The sequence below is a fragment of the Parasteatoda tepidariorum genome, chromosome 5, assembly GCF_982258835.1.
Source record: "Parasteatoda tepidariorum strain Cologne lab strain chromosome 5, Ptep-v5.0, whole genome shotgun sequence".
Lineage (NCBI taxonomy): Eukaryota > Metazoa > Arthropoda > Arachnida > Araneae > Theridiidae > Parasteatoda > Parasteatoda tepidariorum.
In genome coordinates this window covers 71,357,323-71,382,607 of record NC_141759.1, presented here as the reverse complement: position 1 = coordinate 71,382,607, position 25,285 = coordinate 71,357,323, and the positions used below count along the sequence as shown (strand labels likewise).

General features: G+C 30.9%; 2 protein-coding genes across 3 annotated transcripts in view; both read right to left on the bottom strand.

Annotated features, from left to right (window-relative positions):
* The window catches only part of LOC107449791 (organic cation transporter protein), a 43,970-nt gene extending 23,012 nt beyond the window's left edge, over positions 1 to 20,958 (bottom strand). Inside the window, exons 1-6 of one of the 2 annotated variants that reach the window (XM_043042902.3) lie at positions 20,583 to 20,958; positions 16,040 to 16,131; positions 13,917 to 14,190; positions 9,695 to 9,818; positions 7,865 to 7,968; positions 1,266 to 1,420 (exon numbers count right to left, since the gene is read on the bottom strand). In XM_043042902.3, coding sequence (XP_042898836.1) covers positions 1,266 to 1,420; positions 7,865 to 7,968; positions 9,695 to 9,818; positions 13,917 to 14,182 — 649 coding nt within the window. In that variant the 5' untranslated portion in view covers positions 14,183 to 14,190; positions 16,040 to 16,131; positions 20,583 to 20,958. The remainder of the gene's footprint in view (positions 1 to 1,265; positions 1,421 to 7,864; positions 7,969 to 9,694; positions 9,819 to 13,916; positions 14,191 to 16,039; positions 16,132 to 20,582) is intronic. The other variant, XM_016065449.4, reaches the window with a different exon arrangement.
* A 1,623-nt stretch (positions 20,959 to 22,581) lies between these two features.
* LOC107449793 (organic cation transporter protein) overlaps positions 22,582 to 25,285 on the bottom strand; it is a 39,439-nt gene continuing 36,735 nt past the window's right edge. Inside the window, exon 12 of the mRNA XM_043042903.3 lies at positions 22,582 to 24,449. Within this exon, the coding sequence (XP_042898837.2) occupies positions 24,380 to 24,449 (70 nt within the window). The 3' untranslated portion in view covers positions 22,582 to 24,379. The remainder of the gene's footprint in view (positions 24,450 to 25,285) is intronic.

Sequence of the window (25,285 nt, the reverse complement as noted above, 5' to 3'; positions counted from 1 at the left end):
TAAACCAGAAAGTGGCCGGAATTTTGATTGAGTCTAAATTCGATTCGGTGATAATCTTATAAATAATAACAAATATATTAATAATAGCAACAATTCTGCTTGTAGCAGTCAGTACAGTTATTAGGTACTGAATGATGCGGTTCGGATTGTTCGAAATTTTTATTTCAAAATTCAACCTCCTTTGACATGAAATCGAATTAATAAAAACCTAACAAACAGTGTAGCGTAGTTAAATTAAACAAATGTCACCAATAAACCAGATTGAATATTAATATCTAAATTTAAAACATAATCTATAATTTTTCTTAACAATTGTAAAAATAAAGGTATAAATAACATCATCAAAAATATATTTTTAAAAATAATATCAGACTGAGTGATGTAAATGTTCGAAGAGGCGCTGAAAATACCTTACACATGATTCAAAAATAGCTAAAAACACAAAACACCTTAACAAATAGGAATCTTTTTGATATTGTTACCACATTACAATTAAATATTTCAGACATATACGTTCGATTTTTTTCTCCATGCCTACATATTTTAACAGTTGTCAAGAAAATTACCAAAAACATGTTATCATTTTTTGTATTTACTGTAGAAAAATCAACTTAAAATTATTTAGATATAAAAATTTAAGTTTTTTTGTGATTTGCAGATAAAACTGGAAATATATTCTAACCATGTTTCAAAATTAATAACTAAGCTCGTCTACAGATAACACCGTGAACTGAAATTAAATATTAAACAATGTTTTCAAATCAACAACCGTTTGAATTAACAACGTTGTATAAGTCCAAGGACTAAAATGAACAGATGCTCGAATAAATATATCAGTTGAAATTGTCTGACATATTACAGAAAATAGTATTTCATTTATTCATTCATTCGTTATTTTTTTTTTGTAGTTACCGTTGACGAACTCAGTAACTTTAAAATTTGATAAAATAAACTAGTTTCTGAAGCAAAACACAGCAAAACATATATTTCCATCTTCTATTTTTCTACAAATGATTTTCAATTTGTTCATTATTTCTGGGACACCAGGTATGACACATCTCTATTTATTTTAAAGTTTGTGCAAAATTGGAAAAAAAAGACGTTATTTAGCAATTTTTTTTTGTTATAAGTGTTTATGTATGCATATTTTTAAATCTGACTCTTCGTATTGTGCATAATATATTATTGTATTATGCAATTGGAGGAGATATTGAAATTCAAAGATAATTAAATTTATAATATAGAGGAAAATACTCAATACTCACATAAAACGAAAGCAGCGTTAAAAACACCCGAAACACCAACAGCAATAAGAAATCTTAGAACAGAAAACATGAGAAATGATGTGGAAAAGGCACATATGACAGAGGAGAAGAGAGCAATAATGTTGCAACTCACAATTATAGGCTTTCTGCCATACCTGTCAACAAGAAAAAAAGTTAATTTTGTGAGTATTATTCTAACTTCTACAGAAGTTCTATTATATTTACTTCTTAGTAAATAGAATAGGTGTCTCGAGACTCCCATTCTCCACACTTTCCCACTTCCGTTTACCATGGTTTAGTCCAATCTTGTTTTTTCCCTACAGTACTACGTTTCCGTAAGAAGTTGGAATAAACTGTCATCGGCATTTCCATTATTAAGCAAGATTTGCTATAATAATGGAAAGGTAAAACGTGTGAAGAGTGGTGAAATTGGTAAAGCAACCGTACCATTTACAAGGAGCTATGGGCTTGTCCTAAAAATGCTGTGTCTATGTTTTTGTTTAACCCTTTCGTTATAACAGTCAGGTACACTGAAGTGACGTCACTGAACGGTGTACCACACCGTGAAGTGTGCACATTTGTCGGTAAGCTAATGTTTTTAAATTGCTCATCTCATTTAAGTGTTACGTAACAATATATTTGGAGAGTTTACAAGTATAACAAATAAAAAGGCCTTCGACTTGTAAAACATATTTAGTGCATTCAAAATGCGCTTTTAGATGTAATCATAATTATCAAACAATATCCCGCTGACACGGGCTGAGCACTGCTCTCGTACATGCAGTTTATCAGGTTGATGTAGGCTAAATACATCGCTCGTACACGCAGATCACCCTGTGGATGTCGGCTAAAGACAGCCGTACACATTGGTTGTCGCATGGATGCCAGCTAAATACGACGCTCGTACACACAAGTCAGTCAGTGCGTCGATGCAGGCTAAATACGGTGCTCGTACATACAGTTCATAACATGGATGCTGACTAAATACAGAGCTAGTACATACAGTTTATCAGGTGGATGTAGGCTAAATACATCGCTTGTACACGCAGGTCATCCCGTGGATCTCGGCTAAAGACAGCGTTCGTACACATTGGTCGTCGCATGGATGCCAGCTAAATATGACGCTCATACACACAAGTCAGTCAGTGCGTCGATGCAGGCTAAATACGGTGCTCGTACATACAGTTCATAACATGGATGCTGACTAAATACAGAGCTAGTACATACAGTTTATCAGGTGGATGTAGGCTAAATACATCGCTTGTACACGCAGGTCATCCCGTGGATCTCGGCTAAAGACAGCGTTCGTACACATTGGTCGTCGCATGGATGCCAGCTAAATATGACGCTCATACACACAAGTCAGTCAGTGCGTCGATGCAGGCTAAATACGGTGCTCGTACATACAGTTCATAACATGGATGCTGACTAAATACAGAGCTAGTACATACAGTTTATCAGGTGGATGTAGGCTAAATACATCGCTTGTACACGCAGGTCATCCCGTGGATCTCGGCTAAAGACAGCGTTCGTACACATTGGTTGTCGCATGGATGCCAGCTAAATATGACGCTCATACACACAAGTCAGTAAGTGCGTCGATGCAGGCTAAATACGGTGCTCGTACATACAGTTCATAACATGGATGCTGACTAAATACAGGGCTAGTACATACAGTTTATCAGGTGGATGTAGGCTAAATACATCGCTCGTACACGCAGGTCATCCCGTGGATCTCGGCTAAAGACAGCGTTCGTACACATTGGTCGTCGCATGGATGCCAGATAAATATGACGCTCATACACACAAGTCAGTCAGTGCGTCGATGCAGGCTAAATACGGTGCTCGTACATACAGTTCATAACATGGATGCTGACTAAATACAGGGCTAGTACATACAGTTTATCAGGTGGATGTAGGCTAAATACATCGCTCGTACACGCAGGTCATCCCGTGGATCTCGGCTAAAGACAGCGTTCGTACACATTGGTCGTCGCATGGATGCCAGCTAAATATGACGCTCATACACACAAGTCAGTCAGTGCGTCGATGCAGGCTAAATACGGTGCTCGTACATACAGTTCATAACATGGATGCTGACTAAATACAGAGCTAGTACATACAGTTTATCAGGTGGATGTAGGCTAAATACATAGCTTGTACACGCAGGTCATCCCGTGGATCTCGGCTAAAGACAGCGTTCGTACACATTGGTCGTCGCATGGATGCCAGCTAAATATGACGCTCATACACACAAGTCAGTCAGTGCGTCGATGCAGGCTAAATACGGTGCTCGTACATACAGTTCATAACATGGATGCTGACTAAATACAGAGCTAGTACATACAGTTTATCAGGTGGATGTAGGCTAAATACATCGCTTGTACACGCAGGTCATCCCGTGGATCTCGGCTAAAGACAGCGTTCGTACACATTGGTTGTCGCATGGATGCCAGCTAAATATGACGCTCATACACACAAGTCAGTAAGTGCGTCGATGCAGGCTAAATACGGTGCTCGTACATACAGTTCATAACATGGATGCTGACTAAATACAGGGCTAGTACATACAGTTTATCAGGTGGATGTAGGCTAAATACATCGCTCGTACACGCAGGTCATCCCGTGGATCTCGGCTAAAGACAGCGTTCGTACACATTGGTCGTCGCATGGATGCCAGCTAAATATGACGCTCATACACACAAGTCAGTCAGTGCGTCGATGCAGGCTAAATACGGTGCTCGTACATACAGTTCATAACATGGATGCTGACTAAATACAGGGCTAGTACATACAGTTTATCAGGTGGATGTAGGCTAGATACATCGCTCGTACACGCAGGTCATCCCGTGGATCTCGGCTAAAGACAGCGTTCGTACACATTGGTCGTCGCATGGATGCCAGCTAAACACGACGCGCATACACACAAGTCATTGCGTCGATGCAGGCTAAATACGGTGCTCGTACATACAGTTTATCACGTGGATGCAGTTTAAATACGTCATTCGTACACACAGGACGTCGAGTGGTCGCCGGCTAAATACGGTGCTCGTTCATATGGTTTATCAAGAGGATGCATGCTATACGTCACTCATGCACACAGGTTGTCTCGCCGATGCCGGCTAAATACAGCGTTCGTACACACAGGTCATCGCGTGGATAACGGCTAAATACAGCGCTCGTAACGAAAGGATAAAAATTAGAAGTGAACCACTTCAAGTGGTTACTAAGTTATTTTATGAAACTTTTACTGTAGATGGAATTTATATAGCCATAACCAATGAAATTTCAAAGAGCATTGAAAAACCTGACTCTTTGCGAATGGCAACGGCATCTTTACGTGTGGCATGCTAATTGAAAAATGTTTTAGTAATTTTTAATCTGTCTTATTTTTTCAGACTTATTACATTCAATGAGGATGTAGATATGTCAAAGTAATGTTTATGTAAATAAATACTACTAAAAGAAAGTGTACTCGACGAGTTACTAGTTTATTTTTGGCGAAAATTATTTTACAGACTAGAATAATAGTGCGTAAAAAAAGGGTTGCTGTGCGAAACTTTTAGCAAACTTATTTCTTGTTATAGAAAAATCGATTTTATTTCTTTTAAGATATATTATTGTATTTTCACGAAGTGCAATTTAGATTAAGCAGAAGAACGTTTATATTTTGTACCAATGACAGTTGAATTCGAAACTGCATTAATTTTGATGACAAAGGTATGCAAAAACAATTTGAAATAGTACATAAGAAATAACAATATTCTTCTTTCTTCAGACGCATCCTTCCTTGTCAGAATATTAATAATCCATGGGAAAATTAACAAGAGAAACATGTGTTACTTCTATCAACATGAAGGTAATGTCATTAAATGTAATTCTTATAGCAGCGACACTTAAAGGAAATATCGCTCAATATATTATCTCATTATATAAAACACTAATGCATGCATTGTTAAAAGGCGTATGATTTTTTTTTATTTTTACGTTAGCCACAAAGAACTGAAATTTCAAATGAAAAAGAATATTTTTATCGAGTTGACAAAGAGAAACTAAAACAAACTGAACTATAAGTTGGACAGAAATGAATGGTTAAAAGCGAACTTTTCCTATAAACCAACTGTTCCATAATTTTGTTTTAATTATATTATTGTTGTTAAGTAACACAGACTAAATATTAATTTAGAGCTATATTCTAGCGTATTCTTTAATGTTGTTAGCTATATTCTTTAACGTTGTTTCAATATTAATGCTGGAGAGAGGATGCATTTTATCAACCAAACTATGCATTTCCTTTTATGTAAACATTTACCTTTGGTTTTTGATTATCTAAGGAGTTCATTTTAGAATAAAGATGTTACAAGTAAAGAAAGTTACTTATGAACAAAGAAAATGACGTGTTAACAAACACCGAAATTGATAATTTTCTATACATAAAACCCTAATATATACGAATTGAATTAATTGTTCGTTAATCCAAAAGTTTCTAAGGTAATAAATGTAGCATATTTTTAGAACTTCATTTTAAATAAAAGCATCAACAAGCATGCAAAGATATAAGCTTCTAAGGAGTGAGCGAATTGAGCTTGAAGCGAGGAGTAATCTGAAAGGGGTAAAGTTCTTGCAACTCGAGAAGAAGTGAAGTGCTATGCCTAAACACGTGTTTTAAATCAGAATTAATGGGATAGTTGCAAGTGACATAGCGTCGTTATCTCGATCCTGATTGGTTGTTTAAACGTGGCATTTGCTTACTTTATAAACTGCTCTTTCCGTTGTATTTCGAGTAAACCAAGCCCGTCAAGTATCAATTCTTTTAAGTGACACGTTTTCTAAATTTTTTCCCAAAGATTCGTTCTCAAAGATTTCAATTCTTTCCCTGCATCTTTACACCGACTCTTAACACAAAGACAGACACTAAGCCATGTGGAACAAAAACAAACTAATTATGCATCGAAGTTGCCAGGTACTTAAAACAATACCACGGTCTTCAATTAACGGTCACGGTTACAATATCACCCACAGATTCTTTCTCAAAGATTTCAATTCTTTCCCTGCATCTTTACACCGACTCTTAACACAAAGACAGACACAAAGCCATGTGGAACAAAAACAAACTAATTATGCATCGAAGTTGCTAGGTACTTAAAACAATATCACGGTTACAAAAAATACAGAAACAAATAATAAATCTAAGTTAAGTAAAAGAAGTAGACGAGAAAGAATTATATTTCAACTAATTCGATGTCTGATACGACTCGGTATTTAGTTAAATTAGAATGTTAATTAACGATAAGTTATGTAAAGAAACTTGAGCTCAACTTTAATATGCCATTTTGCTGATAAAGATTAGCTGTCGCTGACATCATAGGTCACGCATGTGTGTCAAACCTGATTGGCTTCTGAATCGACAAATACCATGATTTACCTAGGATGACATCACTTCAAGGTATCCAATAGCGAAAACAGTTACGAGAATTGGTAAACCCAGCACGCATGGGGTTATACTCTTTAATTAAGTACTACAAATTATATTGCAAACATATTAAACGGTATCAAACTATTTTCTAAGTCATAAATTAAACAATTTGCTAGGTACATCGTAAATACACATTTTTCGCGAGGAGAAATTTTCGAGTATGATTTAAAATGGGGATTAAATATAAATCACATTTAAAAAAAAAAAAAAAAAAAAAAAAAACTATAAACATAAACTGTCTTTCGACAGAAATTTTTTTTAGTTTCTTTAAAAACACTATGATGTAGAATGATATATAACTTAATATCTATCGTTTTTATGCTTTATGCGATACATAAATTTACTATTTTCTTTTAAAACATTTAATGAACTAAGACGAAACGAAATCTTGAAAATATTTTAGTGTACTTATACAACACGTGTTGTTAACCTCGTTTCTGTTTTTCATTTGAGACTGTTTTTTTGTACAAATCAATAACAGACTTTACACAGTCGATATTTGGTGTGAAAAATGAAAGTCATATCGTTTAAAAGAGTGACTGGATTACTTTAAAAGTCATTAGTTTAAGAAGGAAAAATACAGAAATATTTAAATTTATTTACGCAATATACCAAGGAGAAATCGATAGACCTTGCGCCATACCTGTTAAAAGGGATTATAAAACGATTCACTTCATTTTAAAACAACAGGTTGAATAAATTATCAAGTTAATATTGACTTATGCTTCATTTTGTCTCTTATGTTGAGATGAGTCAAATGTAATAATTAAATTTGATTTACTTTACATATATTTCCAAATAGATTATATTTCAATACTTATTTTTTGATTTATTTTCTATTGGTATGAGCAAAGGTACCCAAAATTAATATTTTAGCTTCAGCAATATTTAAAATGGTAGACCCACTCGAATATAATAAAACGTTTCTAAAAGTTTTAAAAAATGTAGAAATGCGCATAGCAATATCGACATCGTTTTGTAGTACCTTACAGAAAAGAAGTTATTGCACTAAGTAGATATTGAACAAAATAATAAATTAAACTCTGCGTTCCAGCATTAAGGCAAGAACATTGAAAATAATAGGATTTTAATATGCGTAAAAACAATAAATAAAATTACTTACTTATCTGCGAAATGTCCAATCACAGTTGCGGAAAACAAATAGCCCGCTACAAATACTGATTTTGACAAGGAAACTAACCATTCTTGTTCACAAACTAAATCCCACTATAAGAAAATGTATATATTAGGGTGAGTTGCAAACAAAACATAAAAAAAGAATAAAAGCTTGCTTTTTTTTCTGCTTCACTAACACCTTTAATGGAGCAAAAATAACACTTTTCTGTTTTTTAATTTTCACTTGAACTCTATTTTTCTAACAGATAACGAGTTCATTTTTTTTTATTAATAGTGTACGACCGTCAAAAATTTTTATGGACAAAAATTTTTTGGATGATATATTCAGCCACCATTAGTGGCTGTTTTTTAAGGGAGAGGGAGTAGAGTTGGCATAGCACCATAACGTCAGTACCTGGAACTATATTGTCTTTTAAATTTACTGCTAAATTAAATTGGTGCTAAATTTATCCATATTTCCATTCAAGTTGAACTATAGTATCATGTTTTCAAATTTAATTTGTACGATATTATACATTTGTACTATATTTCCACAAAGTTTAATTTACAAGATACAATAGTTCTACTTGACACCTTATTAAGATTGAAGCAAACTCGTAAGATAATATCGCTCATGTGTTGCAATACTGGCACAACTCAAAAAACACGCGTTTTGGGCTAAGAACATGTATGAATACGAAAGTACACATTCTTTTCAGTAGCAATACTTGCACAACTCATAATTCAACTTGAAGGTAATCTTTGTTTAAGCAAACTAAAGCATTTTCCTTAGCAATGAAAGCTTTAAACCCACTTATCTCAAAACAGGATTTTTTGAGTTGTGCCGCTATTGCAGCCCATGGGCGATACGTGGTTAAAGGAACGGATAAGTGATTCAACCAGAATCAAAATTTTGAAAAGAAATGGTTTTTACTTGACTGTGTAAAACTGCAGCCAAAAAATATTGCACATAGGATTTCAAACAACAAAAACTGGGCAAATAGCCATAAATTGGTAATTTTTCAGTTATTTGTCCATGATAAACAAAATTATAAAAATTGCAATAGCTAATTAAAAAGAATTTAAATATTTTTCATCTGCATAAGATTTTTGCAATCCACTTGTGGCGGCTAAGTTTCATTTCCCATTTTTAATAATAAAAACAAAAACTAAAAAAATATTCAAAATCTATTTATTATTACAAAAACGAAATTTTTGTTTAAAAAAAGGCTAAAAAATGAACTTTCCTAGCAACAATTAAATTGGCCCCAGATGGGCTGAAAATTAGCTCAATATGGGTCCTACATGATTATGCACCGATGGACCAATATTTGGATGTTTAGATTTTAAAATATTTGTACCATATAAGACCAATATCAGCTTATATGGGGACAAATACAGGGCCTATATTGGCTGAATAATGAATATTAAATATCGGATGAATCCGACAATAGGGCAGATATCGGTTGTAAAGTGGCTGTAAAATATCGGATGAATTGGACAATTCTATATAGGGCCAATATCGGAAAAATAACGGCTCTTTGAACCATTATTGAGCTAAGATTCGTGAATATTGGTGCTCAAGTTACATTGCTGCTAGGATTCATTTTCGGCTTCATTGTGGTTGTTTAAAGTTAGGATACATTTTCCTTTACGTCGTGATCCTTTATGTTTCCACAAAACTATCGAATTTTTGAACGAGCGCAGAATTGTGTGTTTTAGATTAGTCATAGTATACACATGTGCAGAAAATGTAACATTTAATCAATTATTTATTTTTCTGTTACTTTGTTAGTAAAATATACTAACTTTAGTAGCAGAAAATTACTATACTTACTTTGCTTAGGACTGTCGAAACATAGATAGAGTTATCATACTCCCACGAATCACAAGGAACAATATCAGAGTCAGTGTAATTAATATTTACAGGATACACATCGGTTATGTTAAAATACTTGAACCTGAAATAAATTATGTAAGTATTAATTTTTATCAAATCTAAATTGCACTAATGTGTCTGAAAATCACTACAGCGTGAGGGAATTGTCAGAAATTAATGAAATTTATTCCACGTAATACTGATAGTGGTATAAATAAATGATCAAATTTACAAAACAAAAAGAAATTCGGAAATCAGTATTTTGCATGTCTGCCACAATGAGATCCTGTAAACATCGTGGCATTGAATCATGATATCATGAATTATTGATAGTAATTCTGGGGAATGACATTCCATCTTTATTCAACTTGACGTCCAAGTTCGGTTTTACTACATGCCTCACCAGTTGCACGAGCGAGTCGCCCACTAATAAAGTCCCGGACATGCTCAATGGGCAAAATATCCGAAGAATAAGTAGGCAATGAAAGAAGCGAAGTCAGTTGTGCGTTGAAAAACACTTTGCAGTCTTACTAATATGTGTACGAGCGTAATCCTGCTGAAGTACAGCACTCACAGAGATGCCAACTGCTCCGGACACGCCAAAATAATTTAAAAAACGGTTAATAATTACAAACGAATTTTTGCAATTACTTGACTAATTTTACCTGCTTTTTAAAAAGTTTAGAGTGACTTAATTATAAAAGTAGAGAATTATATAAACCTACGAATAAATTAGAAATAGTGGTAGATAAAAATTTAATAAATTGAATTTATTTAACCAAGAATTACAATTAATAAGCTACCACCTTAAAATATTTATTCGCTGTCCGGAGCAAGTTGGCATCTCTGCACTCACAATGCATCGAAGAATGGAAATGATCTCTGACTCCAGAATTTCCTTATGAAGCGATCACTATTTTATATTTTATTTCATAGCCGGTGTTTACGACTATCAATGTTCAACCACGTATCTCTGCAATTTGGAATTCGAACTCGAAGACAATGGAAGTCCTGGATCAAGCATTCAGAGATGCCAACTTGCTCCGGACAGCAAATATATATTTTAAGGTGGTAGTTTATCAATTGTGATTCTTGGTTTAATAAATTTAATTTAGTAGATTTTTATCCACCTCAATTCCTAAATAATTCATAGGCTTTTATAATTCACCTCTTTATAGTACTTAGGTCATGCTATAACTTTTAAAAAGCAAGCAAAATTAGTCAAGTATTTTCAAAATTTACTTCATTGTAATTTACCGTTTTTTTAATTATTTTGGCGTGTCCGGAGCAGTTGGCATCTCTGAGCGTTGCTACACACTAGCCTTTGTGGAGATCTCTTTGATGGTACTACCCCCTCCGTATTTGCGTTACATGGAGAGGAAAACCACGAAAGTCTCTCATGGTTAGCCTGATGGCAGGGGGATTCTAGCCCATGATCCGTTTACCGCTGAGGATATTTTACGTCAGCAACGTGGTCAGTACGAGCCAGGAGCAGAATTCGTGCTAAACAGCCACCGCTCGTATTCAAACCTGATTACCACATTGGGGGGTCAACACTATCTCCTGAGCCACCGCGGCTCAGAAATCACTATTTTATAAGTGTGACGTTCTAACTGAGCAAATGGGCGATGAGCGATCACTATTGAAGTTGACTTCAATTTGCTCTAGATGAGAGAGACAATTATGCCCAATAGCTCCTCACACCATGACGCTGGATAATACACTGTGAGAGCACCCCCCTCCCGTATTGCCTTACGCCTTCCCGTCCATCATTGTATTGATTATTGCGAAATTCATCGGAAAAAACATGTTGATAACACGATTTGTTCCATAAGAGCTGGGCATCTGTGGCCTAGTTGGCCCATTTTCCATCCATCTTGTATTAACCCTAAAAGGGGACATGTACTGTTGGTTCAGATGAACCTGAAAAGAAAGTGTAAAAAAAAGAGGAAAAAAAAACATCATGTGAGACTCCACTTCTTAGTCTTTTGGGCCGGGAGCATGGAGAGAAGTAGTGAAACTACCTGCTCAACTTTCAATAAAACGAGTACCGCTTGCTTTTATATATAAGATTGATTTATTTTCATTTAATGGTGGTAAAAATCTTGTTGAATTATATTCATAAATATAGGATTTAAGAAGAAATTTTTAAAATTCATTATCACTTAAAATCTAAAAATGAAATACCTAAACAATTAGTAAGTGTTGACAGTTGTGATTATAATTTGCCCATGCTGTTTAGTGTTAAGGAGCAAAAATGTCCTTTATATAGGCTCACTAACCTACAAAACACTACTTAGAAACAGTGTGCTATAGTTTAAATTCTGAAATAGTCAAGAAAAGTAAGAAAAGAACAAAATTAGAAAACATTTTTTTAATATGCTAAAAAATATTTCACGACAAATACCAAATTGAATTTTATATTTGAAATGGTCCTACGGATTTAATCCTAATTTTTTTTAAATATTCTATTAGAATTTCTGTTTTTTTTTTTTTTTTTTTTTTTTTTTTTTTTTTTTGTAATAATGAAATAGAGAACAATAAAGTTCCATATACATGCTTTTATCAAGAACACTATAATAAAAAATACGCTGACTTTTAACAACAGTAAAAAGACCGGTTATTTATTCACCAGACAAAAATTTACCACCTGACTTTTACAGGAAATTTTCACAAAAAAGTTTTTTAATAATGAATCGTTCCGCTACATAACACAAGCACTAAATAAGATATTTCGTCAGTGGGGAGATAAAAGTAGAATTGACTCTCTTAACTCCTAAAACTAGCGCATATCACTTAAACTTAACACTATTTTAAATTTTAAAAAAATATTTAACTTTCTTTTTAGCTAACCTAAAAAAAAGCTTACGAATAGTTTTGCAAATGAAATTTTACAGAGAAACTAAAAACATCGATCTAATAAGACAATCTCAAGTTAAACTTATAGAAATCATTCGAAATTTAATCCGCAAAAACCTTTAAATATAATTATATGAAAAAACTATACTTTGGATGTTAACTGAATTTGGTTAAGAAAGAGAAGTAGGACAAAAGTTAAAACCTGGGTCTGTATTTCTGAAAAAGCATAGGGCAAAGCGAAAACTGTAATCACAAAAGATGTTTTTCCGAGCAGAGCCGATTTTAGTACTACACATAGGACTTCAGAATAAAATAATTCACAAAAATTTAAAACGAACTTTTCTATGGTTCTGCATGAAACAGTACGAAATAGAATTATTGGATGTAAGAATCGAGTTATTATATTTTCCATTTGGATGATATTTTCCACATTAGCGTGCACTGTAAGCTCTTGATTGCCTACACTTCCGCATTACTTTTAGCTGTGCATTTTGAAGCTGTTTGGCTCATATCGTGATCATTTGGTTTTGAGACTCCTTTGAATAGTATTCTTTGTATACGTGTATTTGTTACCTGATTTATTTGTGTTTAAAAAAAGTATCGTTATAAGAACAGTCATTTGAAGACCTGTTCTTTCTAAACGTAAGAATCATCATTAGAAAAAACGAATCGTTATAAAACACTTCTTACCTTGTCAATAATATACCAACTTCGAAATTTAAACTTAAATGATAATTTGTAAAATAAACTTAATCTCGCTCCTCGAACAATATGCTAACACTAACGTATGATGGTGCACAGCTTGCAATAAGAACAAACAGTGATAAACAAATAAAAAGAGGCCAAATCGGGACTGCAAAAAAAGAGAGTTCTTACTAAACCTAGCAAGCATGTCACCTATTTCAATCTCATCTATAAGTAACTAAAACAAATTTTGACTTCAAACTCACCACAATTACTTAATATCATTAATATCTTATGAAATACAGCAATTTTGCTTTCAGAAATTAAATAATTTATTCCTTGTATTGAAAACAAACTTATCTGATTGAAAATATCACCACGCCGAATAAGTTGTACTAAGCAGCTGTATACTTCGCAACCGGATGTAGAGCAGGTCAAGAGATCGAGATTGTTGTTGTTTACATTTAAAACACCAGCCATATTACGTTAGTTTTATCTTAAGTTTATCTCAAAATGTGTTTCAAGAATTTCTTAAATTAAGTAGTTTAAAAGTCAGTGGTTTATTTGATGCTATCATTCTTATTTGAATATTGACAATTTCTTATGTGTTTAGGTTTAGAACAAAGTTTATAGTTACTTGGAACATTTTTGGTCATGTGCAGGTAGAGCTCGAAGTTTCCATTCTTCAGCGGAGATATTTACACCAGTTGGTCTAGCGCACCAATGATCCAGATTTGGAGCAAAGAAAGTGATAACTAAATTTTGCGAAGCAATGGGAATGGCACAAATTAAGCTCACTATAAATATCAGGCGTTGCCACGGCCCATTGTTTCCAACTAAATCTAATATGTCAAGTTTAGTTTTATTTTCCAATAATGTGGAGTTTTCAACGTCTGCTGTCATGGTAGATCCTGAAACAAAAAATTAGAACTATCAAAATTTCATAAACACACTTTCGCAAAAATCAATTCAGCATTTAATTAACGTAATATTGCCACAATTAACCATATAATGGAACTAATCGGCTGTAACCTTTTTAAGGTGTTAAGTTTGAACAATGTTTCCCTTAAAGTTCTATTGTATTAAAGAATTTTATTTCATAATATAACCGTCGTTGAACAGCCGGCTCAGTTATGGGTTTATGACTACTGATGAACTCCGTGTCGTAGAAAAATTTTAAATCTAATCTCGAAAATAACTGAACTTCTTTATCAAGTATTGGGAAAAATTTGCCTTTGAGGAGGACTTTTTGATGGAACTAACCTGCATTTACGTTACATGGAAAGGAAAACCCTGAAAACTTCCCACAGTTAGCCTGACGTCGGAGACTCTAACCTATAATCCGTCTATCACTGATTATAATTTACGTCAGCATTGTGGTCGATGTTCATTCAGGTGCGGAATTCGTATCTACCAGCCAACATTGGGATTCGAACCCCGTTCATCTCATTTTGAGGCGAGCGCTCTATCCATGAGCCACCACGGCTCTGTATCTAGTAATTAAGTTAAAAAGAATAATTATATTGTACAAATTACCTTTATATTATAGTTGATGTAAAGTTTGATTGATAGTAGGATGGTTCAACTCGCTTGAACTTTTCTTACACTTTAAATGAAATAAAAATTTTAAGCATTTAACTTTCGACTTTTTCTTTTTCCAGTGGCAATAAATAATATAAATAGAATTTTAGTTGGTCGGAAATGAATTTATTTTAAATTGTATCAAAGTAGTTCCGTGCGTCTAACGTGACAGTTTCGTTAAATAAATATTTAGGTTTAAAAACGTTGGGTTACGACGGAAAGTGTCAACGAATTCAAGTTAAGGAATGATCAAGTCGAATATGAATAGTAATTAATTAAAGATAATGAATTAAACAATTAGAGATTATGACTGATAAATGCAGAATTAAGAATGATACGAATCGGATACGGATGAAAATGAATATAAAATAATAAATGTTGCAAGTAGTTGATGAATAAAGAATGTATAATAATAAATTTAGAATACATGATAATGAATGTATGTAATGATGTATAATACAACTGAATGATAAATGATAATGGTCGTGGAATAATAAATGCTTCTGAAAAATAATGAATCATAATGATTGTAGAATAATAAATGGTATAAAGATTGATGCTGTTGTTGTTTCTAATGCCACTTGCCAATACTAGCAAGTCTGCTTGGTGAAAACAAATAAATTGAAGGCAGAGGGTGTGTTTCTTGTTTTCAGTGGCGCCATCTATGACCAAGAATACAGTTTCAGTCACACACGTCACATCCAGTTTTTTGGGTGGACCCATTTATTTACCCATTCATTCATCCACAGCCCATAATTTTAACCTGAGACAGAGAACGATAAATCTCCAATTCAGTACCCCCAGAGGTATGATTTGTTATGAGAACATGGAAAACTTTGTGACCCGAATGATTTAACTAGCCCCAGTCACTATTTATTTGGTCAAACTCACGACCTCTTGGACATGGGCCCAGCGTCCTACCAAACAGGCTATTCCAGTCATTTGATTATGAATGATAAAAATATTTAGCTGTCTGGCTTTGTTTGAAGTAATAAAAAAATTTCATTAAGTCATGATTTGAATTTTACGATATCGCTGTAAAAAACATTTATCTTTCATAAGATGAATATTCCATAATATTGAATATTAAGAACTGCTGTCAATATTATCAACAAAAATGCATTTTACGAAATAAAAGGGGGAAATATGTGAACTCTCGTAAGGGAGTTTTTCACTTACTTGCATTATTAATTTTGAGTACTGAATTCAGAATTGCTCTCTATTCTCAAACGTATAAATGGATTAAGCCCGTTGTTTCTTAACGCTAAACGCTGCAAAGAGAAAAAAACTGGTAGTCTAAGTAAAAACTTACATTACATTTCATGTTTACCATAAAAATTGGTTTTAAATGATTTAGTTCCATAACAATACTTTTTAAAAGCATAACTCGAAACAAAACTAACACGTGGATTCAGATAACTTTAGAAATACTAATTTGGTCACGTAGTCCACCTATGATACAACGATCAAGCTGATCATTCAGATAAACTGGGATAACGAATAAAAAATATTTAAATATTACAGGACATGCAATAAACAAATTTTTCAATTAAAGCTATAAGCTAGGAAACATCACTTATGCTTTCTTTAAAATATTTGATAAAACTGAATCTTTGGCATATTATAAAACAGTGACTTCCTCTAAGCCAATGAGAAAATTCCATTTTTTAAATATCTCTGCATTGAAAATATAATTAAAAAATCAAAAATCGGTATTTGTTTACAATTTTATTCTTTTAGCTTTACGTAGAATGTCGTATTTTTTTAGCTTACTTTATAACGGAATTTTGGTATGCAGACGGACACGAATTCTTTATTTTGTTATACGTATAGATAAATGTTACAGAGAAAAAAATAACCTCTAAATTAATACTCAAAAATATATAAATAAGCAAAAGTTTAAAAATTAAAATATTTAGAGAAAGAAACTATATACAGTATAAAAATAATTTTAATTGATTGAATTTCTTTAATAAATACGAATTCTATCTATCAATGGTTAGAATTCAACTTCAATCAATAAATATGCTTAATAAAACATCAAAGATATCAGGTTTTGAATCTTGTATTGCTTCTAAAAATAGAAACTTCTACAGTTTATTGATTTGCTGTGGAAAAACACGAATTAAAAGTCTCCTAGCAGTTTGATGTTTCATTTCTATTTCAGCTATCATGGTCCAAATTCTCATCAAATAGAGCGGATGTAGAAAACATAAATAAAAAAACAGTTCCGTTCAAATTAAGTTTAGAGCTATTATCATAAGATGAAATAAATACGGAAATAGATTTACTATAATAAAATCCAATTTTAATAATGATAACAGAAAATTAATTTTCAATGTTATTTTTTCTAAAAAAAAGAATTATTACCATTTACTACCATAATTACCATTTGTGACACGCATGCCACGTGTTAACCTTCACTCAGGAGAAAAGGTTATTATGGTACTTAAGCATTATTCCGTCGACCATTTTTCCCATATCTGAAAACAAATTTGAAAGTGGTTCAAATTTAAATATCTCATTTTTAGTATCTAATTTTTGCATTGAGTTACTTTTGTATTTTGTCTATTAATTTTTATAATCATTTAATGCATTAAAATAAATTTGAAAGATACCAAACTAACTCTGACACGATATTGGCGAAAATGGTCGGCTGTTTAATACGTAAGTACCGTTATTATTAGGGAGATTTCGTAAATTAGCGAATTGAATATTATTGACATCAAACATCTTCTAACTACATTTTCTAATTAAAAAGATGTTAATAATTTTAAAATATTAATAATAATAATAAAATATTAATAATATTAATAATAATACAATATTAATAATATTAATAATAATGCAATATTAATAATATTAATAATAATAAAATAATATTAATAATAATGCAATATTAATAATATTAATAATAATGCAATATTAATAATATTAATAATAATGCAATATTAATAATATTAATAATAATAAAATAATATTAATAATAATGCAATATTAATAATATTAATAATAATAAAATATTAATAATATTAATTAAAAAAATATTAATAATATTAAAAATAATAAAATATTAATAATATTAAAAATAATAAAATATTAATAATATTAATAATTATAAAATATTAATAATATTAATAATTATAAAATATTAACAATATTAATAATAATAAAATATTAATAATTTATAATTTTAAAATTACGAAAATGCATCTACTTTATTATGGAACTAGGGCAATTAGACAACCATAATGTTAAACAAAAACCAATATTTTTTTTTATTAAACCAATTAATTGTAATATCACGCGATTTAATTCTGAATTTCATAAGTATATTGCTTTAAATTCGTATTCCATGTTTTTAGTTGGAAGGTAGACTTAAACAGAAAACAACATTTAACAGCTATAAACAAGAGTTGTAGTTATAGCCTTCTCTTTGTAATCACGCCAACGTAACGTAAACATAGGAAGCATCTAAAATAAAAGCAAGCACGTGCGCAGTTTCTTCAAATCTTACGTATGGGGGCGTAGGGAAGCTAACGTAAAAGTGCGAAATTTCCCTATTTACTTAGAATAAATAGTTTAAAAGCCAACTTGCCGTAATCGAGTGGTTGAAGTCGGAAGTAATTTGGATAGCAATTTCGCTTAGATATTGGAAGACAACTTCCTAAAAGTAATAAAACCTTACACTTTTAAGATAAATCTCTCGGATATTGCAGATGATATTATGTGCATAAAAAACGTTTTTTTTTTTACTGATAATTCCTGTCAATTGATCTAACTCGAAGTGCTCTTTATTTGGCTTAGAGGGTTACAGCATCCTATTATATGAATAAGGTAAATCAGAAATTAAACATGGGAATTTGATGTCAATATATTTTGTTTTATAACTGTCCCAATTTTTGAGTTTACAACTACTAATGCTCTAATTAATTACCTTGTAATTTTGAACCCAATCAAGAAGACTAGGGAACTCTTGGGCCAGTACAGGGAGAAATTTGCCTTCGGGAAGGACTTTTTGATGGAACTAACCCTCATTTGCGTTACATGGAGAGGAAAGCCATGGGATAGTTTACGTCAACACTGTGGTCGGTGCGAGCCGGGAGTGTAATTCATCTGGAACAGCCGTCGCTGGGATTCTTACTCGGCTCACCTCATTGGGAGGCGAGCGCTCGATTCCCTGAGCCACCATGACTCAATGGAAATACATACTGCTCTTAGTGTTTTCGTAAGTAGCCCATGGTGTTTAAAGTAGTACCCTTATAAAATAAAAATCATAGAATTAAAAAAAATGGCCAATGATACCATGAATGTTTATTTTGGCTTTGAATTTTGAGTTATAATTTTGAATTCAATTTAGAAATCATTGGAGCATTTGTGTCAATTATCTTTCGTTGCTAATCCGCATTTGAAATACGAAAACAAATTTTTGCTTTTTATACAATAAAAAAATCTGAAGCAAATACAATACATTGGAAATTGACTCTAGCCTATTATCAGTCTACAAGGAGAGTTATGTATTTTATGTTACTTTTGTGAAGAAAGCAGATAGAGAACATCAGCTGTGGGGGGGGGGGGGATTCGAACCTAGGTTATTTGTAAGAAAGTCGATAGCTAATTTCACAATTGCCATCTCTGCTAATTTACTGTTTTAAATTTTTTTCTTCTATTTATACGAAAATATCTAAATGTGCAACATCCAAGTTTTAAACAACACAAAAATTAAACTTTAAGAGTTATGTACAAGCCGTACTATTACTATTTTAGTAAATCAATTCAAATTTCGTTCGTTTAAATTAAAAACCTAAAAGGGAGTACTTCACAAGATTTATTCTAAGCACACCTTTAACAAAAATAAACGTAACTTTAAATATTAAACAATGATTTTAGTTCATAATCTGTCTAAAAATTTAATTAAAAAAAGTTGTAAATTCTTCTTTAAAAAAATTGGAACATTAACTCATAATAGAAATAATTTAGGATGACAAGTCTGCTGTAAGAAAAACGTATTAGCAATACTGTGAAAATCTACAATAAGTTATTTTAAAAAATATTAAAATTTTAAATTAATTTAATGTCTTTCTTTGATACTTGCTATATTTTTATGTTTTAATTTTTGCTATGCTATAATTTTTTAGTTCCATAAATAATACGACAGACATAATAATAGCGGTCTAAACTTTAGTTATAATATGCTTAATAATTTTGAATTCATTTTCTCCATGGCTATTAACCAAAAACAGAAAATCTCACATTTAAGTATAAGGATTTAGAGATATTCCAAAAATAGAATACTAATTTTTTTTAAATAAATGAAGAAAAATTGAAATAGCAGACTAATCATAATTTAGAACATCTTACATTTTATACTTCCTTACATTGAACAACTTTATGTAAAAAATATATGCGTATATAAGATAACAAAAATATATTCAACTTCCATTTAGTTAGTAACATTTGAGTAAAACAAATTGAGAATTATATTTTGTTTTAAGCAATGCTTTTAACTATACAGAAAAAAAAATTTCACATAAAAACACTCACACAAACTATACTGTTTAAGGTTTGTTACTATTCGGTTATGTAGTTTAAAAATATGTAAAATAACAATGTAAACAACGGTGTTAGATTTATTTTCAAAACTAAGTTTTAACAGCAAAATATAATAATTTAAAGATCATAATAGAAAAACAACTTTCTCTAAAAATAAACATTAACTTACTTTTTTAGGTCATATGTAACAATATGAGGTAATATTTGTTTTCATGAGTCACGTGGTTGCCTCCGTTTTTTACTCCACTGCTGTTTGTTCGATTCTATTTTAAACTCCTGCGATCAGGAAAATCATCCTGCAAAGTTATAGAAGAAAAAAGATCGCCAATCGTTCAGTTGCCATGGTTACTGTATCGGGACTTCACTACTATAGGGATTCCTCGCGTGTTTGTCAACATGTATTTTCGTAAAAGAACATTAAATGTTTGTAAAAATCAACAGCTCAAATATTAATTCTATTTCCTGACGAAGAGAACTTCGCTTCTTAGAAAGAAGGCAGAGATTATATCGACCTATTTCTGACGACGCTTCATTTCAGTGGCTGTAAATAGCACATTTGGCATCGCTTTTTGGCGAGTTTTCTCACAACTCGTGGAAACAGTGCCCATATTTCATAACACATAATGAATATCCTTCTCATTGTAGATAACTAAATTGCTTATTGATGATCAAAATTATTTTTCACTTATCGGACATTATTTCAGTAATGAGCTTATTGTGTTAAAATAAAAACTTGCTCTGAGATCACATATTTTGTATGGATAGTGTGCGCTAAAAAATAACTTAAATTTTCAATAATGTGTATGAAAATTTAATCGTATTGGGAATATGAAAGAGGCTCTGATAATGTAAAATTTAAAAAAAAAATTTTTTTTGTAAGATGCGTATTTAGAATGGAAAAATTATTAATTTCAGAAAAAAATATTAAAAATCGTTTTGATGAATTGCAATAAAAAAAACAAAATTATTTATTTTCCTTTTTCGTTTATTCATTTTTTTATGGTTCCTATTTATCAAGATTTTGAGATGAATCATGTCTCAAGCAAACACTAGGAGCTGCAGTGGTTTGATACAGTTTTAAATTCTATTTCGACATTTGTTCACTATTTGAGTTACTGAGTGAATAAATTTAAACTTTATTATTTTTATAGCGTCGAATCTTACACAAATTTTAAAAAAAATTTAATTAGTGTACTTGTTTTGTCCAATTGCTTATGAATAAAAATGTTTGAAATTCTAAAAAGTAAATTTCAAATTAAAACCCTGTTAATTCCACAAATGAAGATAATGAGTTGTCATTAAAAGAAAATAATAATTTCAACTACTAAAAATTGAGAACAATATTTCAAATTAGCACTAAACTTATGTTTTAAGTGGAAAATTATGTTTTTTTTTTTTTTTTTTTTTGCTCAATCAAATTTCGAAAATGTTTTATGAATCAATCGAAATAATTATGAAAGTGAACTCAAACTTTCCAAATAGTATTTTTAGAAGCATTTTTACCAAATAGTATCAAAAACTGACTCTAATTTACTGAATAGAATTCTTGGGTGAAATTAGTCTTTCATTGATTTGATTGCAAATAATTTGAAGGAAAAAAATTGAAAAAATATGCACTTAAAAATTGCATTAAATCATATTTTTAATATTTTAAAAGTGAAAAACTTTCAATCGGTTGCTTTTAAACATATTTAGAAAAAAATATATAAAATAAATTGTGCAACAGAATTGTTACTTAAATATATTTCAAATCAAAATATAATAAACATAATCAAAATAATAATAAAAACAAGCTCTAACTTACCAGATAATAGTTTTAGTAGTATTTTTACCAAACAGTATCTTTGAGTGAAATTAGTATAAGTAATTTAATTGATTCGATAATAAATAATTTCGAAGAAAAAATAAAAAAAATACTTAACACATAGAAATTATATTAAGTCGTATTTTCAAAATTTTAAAAGTAAATAACTTTAAATGTTTTTCTTTTAAACATATTTAGAAAAAAATATATAAAATAAATTGTACTACAGAATTGTTATTTAAATGTATCTCAACCAAATAAGTCAGAAATTAAGTAAATGAAATAAATATTTTAATGACTTAAACATTTTATGATCTATAACAATATGTAATATGTAGAAAATAAAGAAGCTAGGCAATTGGTTTTAAAATTTTATTTATTTTGTTTTTTTTTTTAATTTTTGGAACAAATTGCACAATGTTGAATATATTTAAAAATATATGAATGTACAGTATATTTTTTCTTGCAATTCTCTTCATTTTTCATTATTTCTTTTCATTATTTTATTGTATTGTTCTCCTTATGGCAATGGCAAATCGCTGTTTTATTGTTCTCCTTATGGCAATGGCAAATCTTTGTTTTATTGTTCTCCTTGTGGCAATGGCAATTCGTTGCTTTATTGCTTTTCTTGAAGTTTAACTAATAGGGTGGATAGAAGTAATCTTTTTTCTTCGATATTCAAAATTTCAAATTGATAAAAATTTGTCAATAAGCTTACATATTTAATAATTTTATATTTTTAAATATATAAATTAGAAACTTTCCTATTTTCTCTTGGAAATTTAGATTTATCTTTTTTAGATTATGCTACTCATATATGGATTTCGGGCAAGGGCGCCGGCAGAATAATATAAAAGGGGGTGCAACCCTCTAACAAACTACCCTTCCCCCTAAAAAAGTGAAAATATTCTGTTACATTTTGTTTTGTCATTACATATGCCTCCATCTGTTAATTTTTTTCATCTATTTCAATATCTTATGAATCCCTCGAATACATCGATTTAGTTATAGAGGCCACACCGTTTTATCCAGCTGTAGCGGGGAAGCAGGCCTAACTCTTCCAGCGACTACGTGCACTATTGAACGCACTTTTAGTACAATGCGACGCATCAAATATGGAATCCGTCTACAATGTTTCACGAGAGATTAAGTAGTTTGTGCATGCTCAGTGTGCATAAGAAAAGATGACTCTGAATTCATTGAAAAAGTTATAAACAGATTTGGACAGCTAACAAGATGATTACAATTCTTGCTTGATTATACAATTTTTTAATTGTTATGTATCAATAATTACTTAATTATTTGTTCTTGAATAAAAATATTTTTAATAAAAAAAATTTTATAACCAAATTTTTTTTCTGTATCTCTTTAATTGTTTAAAAAAAGCCAGGGGGGTGCAAGTGCACCCCCTTGCACCCCGCTGCCGGCGCCCTTGATTCCGGGTAAGATTTAGAGTTTCATTTAGATTCCGGTGGACCTGAATGTAAAAATCTGAACACAATTTTTTAATTTTCAGTTGGTATTACCATCACATTTTTGAAGTTAAAAACTAAAGTTTGTTTTGTATCTATGCTTTTAAAAAATTGAAATTATGTTTCTGATACAAAATTAAACAACTAAAGCATCCTTTCAGGGAAACCTAAATGTTACATTTTGTACATAATTTCTTTACTTACAGTTCACATTTTAAACATTACATTTTTGAATTAAACAAATAATTTTTTGTATCTATACTTTATTTTAAAAATTAAATTATATTTTTGTCACAAATAAAAACATTTTAAGCTTCAGCATTATTCTAGGGGACTTAAATGTTATATTCTGCAGATAGTTTTTTAATGTTAGTTTTTCATTTTAAACTTTACATTGTTTGAATTTAAAAACTAAAATTTGTACTCTTTTGCTTTTAAATAAATAAAATTATGAATGCTTTTAAATAAATAAAAATATTTTTTTATGAAATGCTTTTAAAAAATAAAATTATGTTTTTGACGCAAAATTTAAAAAAATGAAACTTAATCATCAATTAAAGAAACCTAAATACTTCATATTTTGAGAAAAAAATGTAAATAAATGACCACAGTAAAAATTTACTATAGACTTACAATTTTGAAATTCGAAAAATAAGTTTTAATGCACCCTATTAACCAAATGGCAAGAAACTAAGCCTTTTCACACTCAAATTCTTTCATAATTATGTGGTGATTAGCTTTTCTTCTATCAGAACTTTTGCTACATGATTGAAAAGTAATATTACATTAGCTATGAAAAAATTAAAGCATTAAAATGAAATGAATATACATTGTGATTATAGATTAGTTTTGACTCTATAAAAGCCCTTTAAATACAGATTTGAGCTTATTAAACATGCGTCCATTATATATTTAAGACATACGCTCATCGGTGCCGTTGAAAAAAAAACCTAAAAATTAAACCCACCGTCACTCGTAAAAAGGTATAAAAGGTCAGCACATTTAGTACGCAACGCACTATGTTTTGAAAAAAAAACATCTCCTGTAACTTAAAAAGTAAGTAAAAAATTTAAAAAATAAAAGAAAGATTAGCCACGTATTGTAAATAATAAAGAAAAAACAATTAAAATAAAAATAAAAATATGGTCACTGAAGCCGACGTCTTCAGGGGGTACCAGCTCCGGAAGCCATGGAACAAAACCTTTTCTATTGAGAGAGCGGACAAATGTCAAAATTAGCTGTCTCAGTACCCCGAGGGTTTTGTAAAAGTCCAGGAAGAAATACAAGAAATACATAAAATCAAATCAGAAGAGAAATTTCAAACAAAATCTTGAGAATATAATACAAAAGTGAAAAAATAAAAACTCACAGACTCTGAAGACGTAGACTTCGGTGGCCATATTTTTATTTTTATTTCCATAGCTTTTTTCCTTAATGCTTCAATTATTCTTTGTTTTGAAAATTCTGCTGGCTTTAAGCGCGTTTCTTTCAAAGAAAGTTCGGTTATTATAGAATTAAATATTTTGTATTTTTTTACCACGTATTGTAAGTTACACTAACCACGAAATTTTATGTAGGAAGTAGGTTGAATTTAAG